This window comes from Anarhichas minor, unplaced genomic scaffold, assembly GCF_050575085.1.
Source record: "Anarhichas minor isolate MPS153535 unplaced genomic scaffold, ASM5057508v1 ptg000136l, whole genome shotgun sequence".
NCBI classification, from domain to species: domain Eukaryota; kingdom Metazoa; phylum Chordata; class Actinopteri; order Perciformes; family Anarhichadidae; genus Anarhichas; species Anarhichas minor.
Genome location: NW_027466582.1, coordinates 6,296,827 through 6,309,677, shown reverse-complemented (window position 1 = coordinate 6,309,677; position 12,851 = coordinate 6,296,827). Strand labels below are relative to the sequence as shown.

General features: G+C 42.8%; 1 protein-coding gene across 1 annotated transcript; it reads right to left on the bottom strand.

Annotated features, from left to right (window-relative positions):
• Positions 1-1,198: 1,198 nt before the first annotated feature.
• On the bottom strand, positions 1,199-9,448 carry chrna2b (cholinergic receptor, nicotinic, alpha 2b (neuronal)). Its single transcript, XM_076084525.1, has 6 exons — positions 9,382-9,448; positions 4,926-5,077; positions 4,296-4,340; positions 4,003-4,112; positions 1,688-2,855; positions 1,199-1,324 (listed from the first exon to the last, which is right to left on the bottom strand). The coding sequence occupies exons 1-6, from the start codon at positions 9,446-9,448 to the stop codon at positions 1,199-1,201; spliced, it is 1,668 nt and encodes a 555-aa protein (XP_075940640.1).
• Between the last annotated feature and the right edge of the window lie 3,403 nt (positions 9,449-12,851).

The following is a 12,851-nucleotide window of genomic DNA, read 5'->3' as shown; positions in this document are numbered from 1 at the left end:
ACTGTTTAAAAGTGTTTTATATATACAGTAGATATCTCAAGTTTGACTATGACGCATTATATTAAAATTATAAGATGAAGACGAGAACAATTTGGATAATTGTCAGAAAAGTGACAGGCACTCTTGAGAGAAGAAAGCTTTTTGTGTAATGTCCATTACTAGCACGTAAATCAAGTGATATAAAAATAAATGATGTATACTACTGTACATGCCTGTTCATTGAAACACATGTCTTGCTGAATATTTAAATCTAGATGTTCTATGTTTAGGAAGGACAACTCTCGGGTAATTTTCACCACACTCAATAAACGCCACATAGAAGAGTTTTCAAAGGTTTCAAGAGGGTATTTATTACACAGTATGGTCATTCAAAAATAATTGTAATCATGGCGGCGTGAGAAAGAAAACAGGTAAAAAAAATGGGAAATTCTCCCCAAAGCACCACAAATTACCCCAGTTAGTGTGTCTAGTCCAGTATATGCCAATGTTGGTCTAAACCAAAGAAAGGTGGAATGAGGTTTCTCACTCAGAGTTTTTCAATTAGTCACACACCTAGCATCTCATTGTGGCGGGCTGCTCTCAGCCAGCTATTGGAGCTGTTTAGCTACAGTCCATTGACAGCTAGTCCCAGTGCCATTACTGATCCCTGCGTTACAAGTTAATGTAATATACCGCTAATTAGATCACTACATTTACAACTAGAATTATTCAAACAACAGAGAAAAGTAATCACATTACTGCAACGCTTTATCCAGCACTGACTCTGGCTCCATGCTATTTTAGCTAGCATGTGACGCTAACTGACATGCTGAAAGAGACAATATACTAAACACTGGCACGTTAACATATTAACAGGAGTATGCATGTTGACATGCTAATGTTAGCATTTAGGTCAAACTCAACCAAAGTAACATTACAGGTGAGGTCAACAAAGTGCAGCTTAGATGGATGGAAGTTGATCCAAGTGACAAGCTGAGTCTGAGATCCCCTAAAATGGACACTGTACAGAGGACAGACCCTTTTGATGTAACGCTAGTTATACGGATCTAAAATTAGCACACACAGAAAACCCGCTAACGCAGCAAATTACATACATTTTTCACATTCCGAGTCTTGAAGGAGAGTTCAGCTACATTTTGAATGTCGAACTTCACTAACTAGTGGTGGTTATGGATTTTCTCACACCTTCTCCCGTGAGCTAGATCATGCCAGCTAGCCAAGGGGGTAGGAAGAGGCCAATGGTCCCAAGCAGGCACACAATAATGAACATCCACAGGAAGATGCGGTCAATCACCATTGCGACATACTTCCAATCCTCTTTCACCTGAACAGAAAGAGACAGAGAGAAAACAAGAAATGAAAAAGTTGTAGTCCATAGTTTGTAAGCAAACATCTAACAGTTACGGATATTTGGACTCGTGTTTATGGCCACCTGGGTAATGTCAGTCGATTATTCACTCTCTTTTAGCTATTAAAAACAATCTTAAACTGGACTTCCCATTCACTGAGCTCAAGGGGATACTATGATATTTGTATTAGTGCTATAACAAAGTGCATCTTTGGCACACAGTACATTGAAACATTATCCATGTGTTCCAAGGACGTTTTTGCTGCAACAGAGAGATATAAAGGACAGGTGCCTTTTTAAGTGTGATATTAGAAGAAGTGGTATTTCATTGATACTCACGCTGAAGTCGGCATCCTCAGCCCTCAGATGGTCTGCAATGTAGTGCACCCCTTCCAGAGCGCGTATAACACTTGGTGAAAGCAGGAATGATGAGTCTGATACTGTGTTATCGGCTTTAGTGGGCCTCTGAGTGGGATTGGTTCTGGCCCCTATTGAAAGTCTGTTTGTCCCTGCAGGCCCCTCCTGTTGGTTCTGGCTGTTCTGTGGGTTTTTCTGTTGCGGTGGAGGGGTCGCCCCTGGAGGTCTGGGCGAAGGAGGGCGAAAGGAGAAGTACGACGTCAGCGTTCCCAGCTCTAAATCCTCATAAGAGCTCCTGTCTGGGTCCTCTGACGTGGTCCCATCTCTTAACCAGGTCGCCGAGGTGCTGAGGCAGTTGCTGGATTTGAACCCGGTTAGCCGTCCCTGCCGGCGCACCAGCGCCGCTTCCTGCTGCATCAGCAAGAGCCTGCGACGCCGGCCATTTGGCGCAGGCCGCCGCATGAACAGCCAGCGTGGGATCAGGTTCAGGAACACGGTGTGGACCCAGCGGGGCATCTTGTGAGTGCTGGGGGAGCGATGGTGCACGTTGAGCACGAAGACCGTGATGACGATGGAGAGGGTGACGAAGATCATCGTGAAGAGGAGGTACTCGCCGATGAGCGGGATGACGAGGGACGTGGACGGTATGATCTCGGTGATGAGGAGAAGGAAAACGGTGAGGGACAGCAGCACGGAGATGCACAGGGTGATCTTCTCACCGCAGTCCGAGGGTAGATAGAAAACCAGAACCGTGAGGCAGGAGATCAGCAAACAGGGGATGATGAGGTTGATGGTGTAAAACAAGGGAAGCCTTCGAATGATGAAGAAGTAGGTGATGTCCGGGTAGATCTCATGGCAGCAGTCGTATTTCTTTGTATTGTACGTCCCCACGGCGTTGATGATGGCCCATTCGCCGCTCTCCCAGTAGTTGTTCAGGTCCACTGTGTTTTCCGTTCGCTCCAGGTCGATCTTGGCCTTGTCGTACGTCCAGGAGCCAAATTTCATTTTACAGTTCTGTTGATCGAAGGGGAAGAAGGTGACGTCGATGCTGCAGGAGCTCTTGTAAATGGCAGGAGGGACCCAGCGGACTTTACCAGTGTGGAATAGGTGAGCTTTCGTCATATGGGTCACGGCAAACTCTCCATCAGCGCTGGAGAAAGCAGAGACCTCAATTTTTAAATATCTGGGAACTAAGGCTGAAATAGTAGATAAACCTGCTTCCAACTACCCCTTGTGCTGAGAAAAGGATCTTTTCTCACTTTAGAAACTATGCAGTGTAAAAGTATTGATTCCCCAATAATAATCGTCTCCAGTAATCTCCCTTCCATTCATTGCTTTAATGGTGATAACAGCTTCTGCTGAAAACGTTATGATGAGTCGTTATCATACCATCAGTTTCACACCTTTTAAAAAAAATTTAATTTACAGATTGTGATCTCGCCGGCTCGATGGAGCAGAACTCCATCATCAACGCGCTCGGTTTAATCTCCTTGAGGTGGAATTAGGAGAAGGGAGAGCTTTCTCAAAATCTATTTCACACTGTAGCAATTACACCTATGAAGGTTGACGGCATCAACACGCATGAACAGCGATGCACAATAGAAATGCAGTTAATGGAAATGTTCAATATAAATTGTAACAGGAACAACTGTTCGAGCTATATCATAATTTGACTTAAAGCTGTTTTCCAAAGTGAAGGTGTTGAAATATTACCAGAGGAGCAGAATGTTTTATCTTCACTAGATGGCGCCATTTTCATACCATACGACATCCAGTAAAGAGGCATCAGTTTGAACCAATATATCATTTTGAGTGTCGCTGTTACTCTGTATCAGCGTCCACTGTTGCGTGTCATGAAAAGTGGCTGGCGTGACCTGATGATGAAACCAATTAAATAACGTGCTTATGTGGAGTAGAGCGGCATAGATTTGTCAATTTACCGCTAAGCTGATTGACAGAAAATTAATCAGCAACCATTTGAGTAATCAATTTATCATTTAAGCAACAGAAATGCAAAAAGTTAAAAGGTTAAAGCTGCTCCGTTGTGGATATCTTATGGATTTCTTTATCCTTTATGACAGTAAACTCTGGGTTTAATAACAAGTCATTTTCCACTCTGGGAGATTGTGATTGCCATTGATTACGGTTTTCCGACAATTAATCTGTTAATTAAGAGAATAATCGACAGATTAAACAATAATAAAAATAACTTGATATAATAAATAATAATAAAAATAATTGCAGGCCTAATGGTGAGGTTATTTGTTACCGTCATGTTAGTCTCTTATCACACTTACTTGTTGTAGAGGACAATGTCTGGGACCCATATGAGCTCTGATGGGACTCTTATGGACGTCACGTTGTCATAGTCGGATGGGTTCCAGCGAAGTTTGTAGTCATTCCACTCCTGAGAGACACAAACAACATGTTCTGAAGCGGGCTATGATCCTTGATTGTCATTCAATTCCTCATAAATGTTGTCAAATGTAGATGTAGGTTTTCATTTTCTTAACATTTGAAATCACCAGATCCCCTCTGAGAAAAAAAAGAAAATCTTAATAATAAATCAATACTGACACATTTTTCTGACCTGTTTAAGCCACACGTTGGTTGTCATCATTTGGTTCTTCTCATCCTAGCAGACAGACAGAGAGAGAGAGAGAGAGAGAGAGAGAGAGAGAGAGAGAGAGAGAGAGAGATACAGTGGAGACTGAGTTACGTCTGTCAACTAAGGCCAGAGGAATATATGAGAGAGAGGTTCTTGGAGGTTTGTCAAAGGAGACCCAAATATAGCTTGCAGCATCTTTACTTCAATAACTTGATGGATGTGAAGTGTTCTGTAACAGTTTTTCTCTGGCAGGGCAGACGGTGCATAAAGTTTGTTTTTGCTGCTGTATTTTAAAATGCCAAAGAGTCCATACTGTTGGAAAAACCACATAAACGGAGTAAGGTCGGTTAAAGTTGCAGTGCTCCCAAATATAGGGAATATTAAACACACTAATTAAAGCTCTAGGGATACATTACTGCACTTACACTGCACTGGATGTATAAAAACCTGCAACTTTAGTAAAACAAACTCATTTTATTCCAACGAGAATCAAATCTTTGGGTCACATTAAAAGCAGCTTGCACGTCACCAAATATAGCTTGTGTTTAAATATCGCCTCCAAGATTGTTTTCATGCACTGTACGAATTGGACAGACACGCGTGACGACTCACCACATCAATGAGCTGTGCGATGGACAGTCCAAACTTGACAATGACGACGTCGGAGATGTTCGGCACGGGTCTCGACCACTTGTTGTAAACGGCAAACAACTTCTTGAAGAGCTCATCCTCGGCGTGCGAGTAGGTCTTCTCGTGACAAAGAACTGCGGATACATTCTTTCTTGTAATTTAAAAAAATCTTTATCAAACAAACATTTATTGAGGACAGATATAATATGGGTGTATTTATACAACACTGCACTATTCCAGATACAATTTCACACTCGCCTTTTTTTTTTTTTTGAATTTGCATTTACTATTCCACATTTAAATAATATGAAACTGTTAAATTGAACTGGTGTTAGTGCAAATATCCTTTAGAAATGTTGACATCAAGGTCATTTTGACAGTAATAATATGTGACATGTTTTGTTCAGCAGTTAATATTTGATGGTATGATAATAAATGCATGTAAAGTGACTACTGAGGGAGAACAAAGGAGTAAATTGCACAGTATATAGAGATCATATCCATGTTCTCTCATCCGCGTCTCCTCTAATCCTCACGTAACAAACTGCAGTGAATCAGGCTGGCATGATATTGTGGCTTTTGGGAGTGAAGGTGAGAGTGTTGAACATCTCGTGTTTCGGGCGCAGAAGTCTCCTCTAAACATCCCAGACCTTTCTTGGTAAAGTCTTATCGACTTTCCCACATCTTAGCAAATCTTCTGATCTCTTGATCTGAGCTCCCCATGCGAGTCGTCTGCTAAAAAAAACCTCTTGAGGTGAGCAGGTGGGGAAGTTTGTCCGTCGGCAGCAACACCGTTTCAGCTGCAACCTCTCTTTTTATCCCTCAAACGTTGTTAATATGTACGTGTTGCTTCACAATGAGGGGTGGCTTAATCAAATTGATTGGGAATATGCAGTCTAGACAGATTTGCGTACAAGCTCAAACTGAGTCACTGTATTATTTTTCTGCAGAATGAATAGCAGGGAAATAGACAGTAAATCCCTCCTCTTGGGGATTACAGCTTCCACCTTCATCAATGTAGTCAATTACACACATCATTGCTTGCTTGTGTTAAGTGGAGGTGAGCTAATTTCTCACCAGTGAAGGGTGTTTATTGTCGAGCTGTCTGCCACTCTGTGTTACAGCTGATGCATGAAACAATTAACTCCGTTTTCACTTGAGGCAGAGGGTGATGATAACATGTTTACATTTGTGTATTCCCTTATCGCTACTGGATTTAAAAAAACAACACACATATCCTCTGAGGCAAATTTGTGATTTGGGGCTATACAAAAATAAATTGAATTGAATAAAATATAAATATGAACTGAGAAAGAAATGTTTGATTAGCATCCCTTAAATTTGTTTTTCTAAATAATTGCAACCAAAATACGTACTGAGCGGGACATAACTTTAAAAACATTTAATTTCATTTAAAGCTACTTCAAGGAACTTTAATTTTGCGTTGATTTTGTCAGTCCCTGTGGAAAAAAGTGATAATGTTTCAGCGCACCAGAGTCCCTTTAGACTCATTTTACTCCAGCAGGGTGTGACAGTCTGCTCCTGCTCCTGCTCCGTCCTGGTTCTGGTTCCCTTCTAGCCTGCTGGCTGGAGGTGGAGCCGCCGGGGCGCAGAGTTCTCCACCTCCTGCTGGAGCTTCCAACTGCAGGTTGCAGGTGGCTGCGAAGCCGGATCTGGGTCTCTCTGCGGCGGGATGGTTGCTGCTGGAGGCCCCGCTGGAGTCTGAGCTGAAGGACTATGGTGAACCCGAAATCAGATTTTGTCTGATTTAATAGCCAATCTTCTTGCTGATATGAAGGTCATACAGAGGCATCAGTATTTAATTGAGACTGTTTCATAAGCAGTTAAAAGTTCCTCAAAGTAACTTTAAATAAACCATGTAATGGCACCACTTATAAACAACCCCGATTGGCTTTACTGTAATGGAATTTCTAGTCACCTATAGACTGACTCATGACACCACTGATTACTGCAATAAGCCAAAGTGTGTAGAGTGTGTAATCAAATTATACTCATTGTTTAATGCACAGACAGAGAATGTATCTTATCTCTCTTATCCAATATCTCATGGCAGCTTCTCTCTAGAGATGTATGTAAGGAAAGTTGAAGTAAAGCATCTTGCCTCAAGAATCAATATTTAACAAAAAAAAGAAAATCAATAGAGACGCCATTGGGTTTAGATGCCATAAACACCCACTCCCTCTGGATCTCCGTTTTGACAGCGTGAGGATGTAATGCAACCTCAATGAGGTGTGCTTCCATCAAAGATCCTAAAACGAGACCTTGGGCCACCTGCATCTGGCAGCAGTCACGGTTGCTTAGCAAAGGCCACATCATCGCCTGGCCATGGGTGAGTTGTGGTTCTGACGACCGCATTGACAAGTATTTACAACTCTTTAGTGTGGGATAGGCCAGTGGAGGATAACCAGGTGAGGGGCTTAAATGTTGCATGGACGTAACCTGAGGGATACATGCAAATCTGTTGACATGATTTATTGCCCATGCTAATTCGTTAGCCCGAGGGTCTAGAAATATGCAGATGAAGTCTATGTAACACAGCAGTCTTACACATGTGGTCTGTGGATATCATGTGAAGTGACAATTTAGAAAACATATAATTGTTTGTAGAAAAAAAATAAGGAGAAAGAAAGAAAAAGGAGGCATTAGACATGTATGAATTCAGAATTAATTTGCCCATGGTGCACTTGGGCTCATCCCCTGCCATCACGGACTAATTTGATTCTGGCAAACAAGCATGCACCAGAGCCTTCTTATCTGCTCTCTTGACAGTCAGGGCGGCACATGTTCATCTGTCCGTGCATCTGGGGAAGGACCAGATGTGGGACTTGACAAAAGAAAGGCTCTTGGGTGCCAAAGATCAAAGGCTCCTCCTGCCGGCAGAGACTTGAAATGAGAGGACACCTCCGACATCCAGCACATTGGGCCGTGCATTTTGTACCGTGGCCAACCCCCTTGGCGAGGTGTATGAAAACACTGACCAGTTTAGATGATAAGAGTCAGCAGCTTCTCAAGCCAGAGGCGCTCTCGTGGAATTGGGCTGTCAAATATTTAAGAGTAAAAAGATCACTTAAAAAAGACAACATGCAAAGAAAATGGCCGTTAGTTGACTGAAATTGCAGGAAATTCAGAAAGCTGAACTCCGTCAGTGACATAATGAGATTGGCACGGCATCAAGCACCTGCACGTGTGCTTGCTGGAGCATGTCAAGAGAGCAACGGTACATTTTAAACCCTCTCTCTCATACGCCACACGAAGACAGACGTTATCTTAGACCTCTAAGTGAACACTGGTTTGTCCATTTATCAATGTAGAAGCTCGGAATCAAATGAAGCTGCCCTGAGTTCGACTGTCAAGTTGGTGGCTTTAAAGTCAAACTGAAATAAACCATTTTACGACTGTTGATTATTTTCATGATTCAATTATTGTCGGTCAGTGTTACCCAAAGCCCAAGATGACGTCCTCAGATGTCTTCTTTTTGCCCACAACTCAAGAGATATTCAGTTTTCTGTCACAGAGGAATACAGGAACTAGAAAATATTCACATTTAGGAAGCTGGAATCAGAGAGTTCTTACTTTTTTTCTTGAAAAATGACAAACTGATGAACAAAATAGTTGTCTAATCGATACATCGTTGCAGCTCTAAACTAATACATTCTTAGATGCTATTTCCAACAAATATGTTCTCTTGAAAATTGTGCACAATGTATGGAGTATATTTACAGTAAGTATTAACTCTGGACTTGAACCCTGAAACCTGCTCCAAATTCTGACTATATGCATCTTTCTCTTATCCATTGCTGTTTTGATGAAACAAATCTGACCATTAACACCTACTGGAAATATGACTATTACTAAGCTTTTGTAGCATATTGTGTGGAATATTTTCTCACACTGTTCTAAGGATTTGTACATTTTTTTGTGAAGCGCAGCTGCCTCTCTCTGACAACTTCTAAATGTACATGGGTACCAAACTCTCAGATGGGAACAGAAAGAAGCTTGCTTCATTCGTCTTGAGTATATAACACTAGCTCTGTGTTATATGTTTTATTAAAACTAAGAATAAGTGCAGTGGAAGTGAAAGGTGGATTGATTCCTATATGGCGATGATTTAAATTATATAAGAAAAAAGCATTGTGGGAGTTTTCGATGAAAGCAAGCGCGCAGGTGTTGAGACTGACAGGTGAGCTTACAATTAACTACTTTTAAGCCTCGTAACTTTTTTATTTATTCGACGTTTATCACTTACTATAGTGCAAATAAATGTTGTGTAGCACTCTGACAGAGAGTTAGCTTGTCGCTGAGGTAAAACGTGGGTTTAAACATGTTCCATGCTGTTACGTCCTCGGTGGCTTGTTAACCTGCTCCTGTTATAGAAGTCACGTTGAAGCCGCTGAACACACTTAAGAAAAGTGCTTACCTGACTGACTCAAAAGCAGCAAGCAGAGAACGGTCGTCCTCGCAGAGAACAGGTGGTCGTGTCCCATGTTGCACTCTGCTATTGAGAAGTCCCACTTCACCGGAGAGCACGGAGACGTTTCCGTCCGCTGTCAAAACGTTACCTTGAAACCGTGATTTGTGAGCGAAACCTGGCATCTTCGCAGCCGGGAGGCATATCAGGAGAACTTCGCCCGGTACCCTTAGTAGAGCTGCGTTTACTTCTGTGGGCGGGGAGTGAGTATGACGATACTCTGACTGAATAACTTTCCCCTAAAGCTCCGCATCGATGTATGCGTCACTCCTCGCACTATAGCCTTGCCTAGACGGGATGAGAGCGAGTCATGCACCTCTTGTTTGCGCGCTCCGAAAGCCTGTCCACGCACCTGAGTTGGTGAGCCATCCGGTGCTGAATCAGGGAGCGGCACCGGAACACCGTATCTTATCTCTGCTGTATTTGCAGATTAAAGTACCAGATCATAATACTGCCTAGCTCAGATATCAAGTAATTCGTTGATGAAAAATAGTCCGGTTTTATTGCTGTGTATGTCTTATCCAAACAATTCCACTTTTTTACGCACGGTGCCAAGATTTTACGCGTCCTTGGTGCCCCGATTTAAGTATTCGATATCCATTACAATTTGAATTAGCTCTTTTCCATGATTAGAAGCGTTGTTAGTGGCCACTCTGGTATCGGCTGGGTCCGTAAAACCGCATCATCCAGTGTGAGAAGACAGGACACGTCTGAGTACTTCGCGTCTTTCATCTGGTACCTATAACAGTCCCTCCTCCTTTCTCGCTCTTGCTCAATCGTGTGCACACACACACACACACACACACACACACACACACACACACACACACACACACACACACAGTATTCACCATAAAAGTGGTAACTTGCATGTGTGGGAAATGATCGACCAATAACTCAAATTGCGTCCCGTTTTCTCAGAAAGAGTACTAGAGACTGATAGTTTATTTGTTTTTGTAAAACATTAAAGGATGCGTAAATGCGCAACTGAAACATCCCTGTTTCTGTGGGAGACAGCTAGAGGGCAGACTAAGTGAATGAATATGCCTTGTGAAGATTTAGTCCCCCTTAAATATTGATGAGTAGAAGATGAAAAAGCCTGGCAACACATGCAGAAAACAACAAATACAACATTTTTCATTATGTATTGTACAAATTCATTACACATTTTATTATTTCAAACATGAAAGCATTCCCTCTCGCGAATCCTGGCAAGGCTAAAGTGAGAATAGCACAATGGAGCTGGATACACAACAAAAAGCACATTTCTCACATTTGAACAGGTGAATCCAGCTGAGACCCAAAGATAGTTTTTGCTTTTCTGATCCTAAGGTTTATATTCTGTGCAAACATTGTGCAGATTCAGAGGTGTTGTGTTTTAAGAGCTTAATCAGGTTTTTATTGGTGTTTCCTTCTCATTACTTCCTAATCACAGAAAAAAATTGTTTCCCTCATCCACAGGTTATTGCATTCCTCCAAACAACAGATAACAATGCTTTATAACAGTGCCATCCACTGGAACCCACTACTTATCCTAAAGCGTACCCTGGCCTCCATCATCACCCTGGAACCAGATGCTCCATCCACACCTTCTTCTGGAGAAAACAGAGCCATTATATTTGGTCTCTGACTGCCAATCTAGTCTGATCCATAAACACTCAACTTGGCTCAAACCTGCACCACATACTGTTACCACATGTGACCTCACCCAATTCCACGAGTAGTGCCTGGATGGAAAGTAATATTTCATAGGGGTTATACCGTAAGTTTTTTTTACCCAACAAAATGTTTTTGCTGTGTCAATCATTCATTCCCTTCAGCTTATACAGTTGATGGAATGCCTGACCATGACTCATTGTTGATACCGAACATGCTCACCGAGTTGGAGGATGACAAAAGAGCAGCAAACTTTTTTTCCAACACTTCCTCAGCGATGTATTTTGGCAATGTCTTTCAGCTGCTTGTTGAACGAAGCGTGCAGGGCCTGCGAGGAGACCTCCAGCCTGTTGGCGATGTCCGCTGCAACGCGGACCATGTCTTCAAAGGCCAATGACTCTTCTCTGATTCTGCTCCAGACAGACGGACGATCCAGGGTCACCGGGGGTGGAGGGACGGTAAAGGAAGGAGCGATCAGATGTGGAGAGAGACGGAGTAAGTGACAGAGAAGCTGAGGACGTTAAATACATTATAAGGGGGGGGGGAGTAATGCATATGGTTTCTGTTAATGCTGGTTATGTAATGGAAAAGCTTGTGTAAAGAGGAAAGACATATGGCAAATATAAAGCAAAGCATGGTGGAGACAAAAAGACATATTCAAAAATAGTCAATTTAGAAAAATAATATCTGCATGTGTAGACATGAATGCTCTTTAGTATTCATGTAGCAAACACAAACCTTGATACCAATCTAGACTGCAAGCAGAGACACCATGCAGGAGCCTTGCGACAAGATATTAATACTTTTTGCTGATTTCTTTTGATTGACGTGCATTATGGAAGGCCGGATGAAACGGCAGTCATCAACACAGTCGTCGATGCTTTAATAAAAGGCCAGAGATAGCCTGACTCTGCCGTCAGTCGAACGCAGATGTTCGCTCACAATTTCTCCAATCTCTGTTCCCAACATTTACTTTTTTTTTTTTTTACGTCTTCAGTATACGCTAAAAAAGAAACCAAGAACAGATCTTTTGTTAGCTTCATTTGTTAGAAAAACAGATTCATTACACTCACTTCTGCATTCCGGTGTTCAACACTTCCCCTTCCAGCTGCCTTTCCAGATCCTCTTCAGCTTTCTCTACAGCTTCATGGCAACTCTTGTTGTCCTCTGCGATGCCAACGACATTTTCCTTAATCACATCTTCGTAGCTCTGGTCTCCCAGCTCCGCCCCCACAAACTGCACCAGGTTCTCCATCACTGCCTTGTTGCCATGCTGGATGGCCTGCAGATAGGCCAGCTGCTCTCTCCGGGCCTTCAGCCTTCGAGCCGAAGCGGCGCTCGTGCCGAAGTGGACCGAGCACTCGTCCGGCTGAGGCTCGTACTGCAGCGTCGGCGAAAGTGACGGCGAGGAAGCCGCCGGTGTGATCCGGTCCTGATTGTGTCCCATCCTCACAGGCTCATCGCCGACGGCCTGAGACGTGTCATTGGCGGCCATTATCGCTGAGTAGATGTCAAAGCCTGAACCCCAATCTCCACTTTGGCAGAACGTTGGGGTTGCCATGGATACCCAGGCCAAGACGAAGGGCGTCCAACACCACCACATGGTAACCTGCAAAAAGAGGAGGAGGAGGAGGAGGAGGAGGAGGTGAGTGACTGTGAATAACTTCTGTGAACTTGATTAAGAGGTAAAGACGCGCCTTTGAGGCGTTGTCGCACATTTTAGGAAATATGCTGATTCGCTTGTTGAGAATGAGATGAAAAGA

Bases quoted from the DNA above. Each gene is read 5' to 3' on its own strand.
- chrna2b (XM_076084525.1), bottom strand. From the start codon at position 9,448: ATGGGACACGACCACCTGTTCTCTGCGAGGACGACCGTTCTCTGCTTG. The intron at 5,078-9,381 runs GTAAGCACTTTT...ATGTATCCGCAG, and splicing joins GCTGCTTTTGAGTCAGTCAG to TTCTTTGTCACGAGAAGACC. The intron at 4,341-4,925 runs GTGAGTCGTCAC...TCTGTCTGCTAG, and splicing joins TCGCACAGCTCATTGATGTG to GATGAGAAGAACCAAATGAT.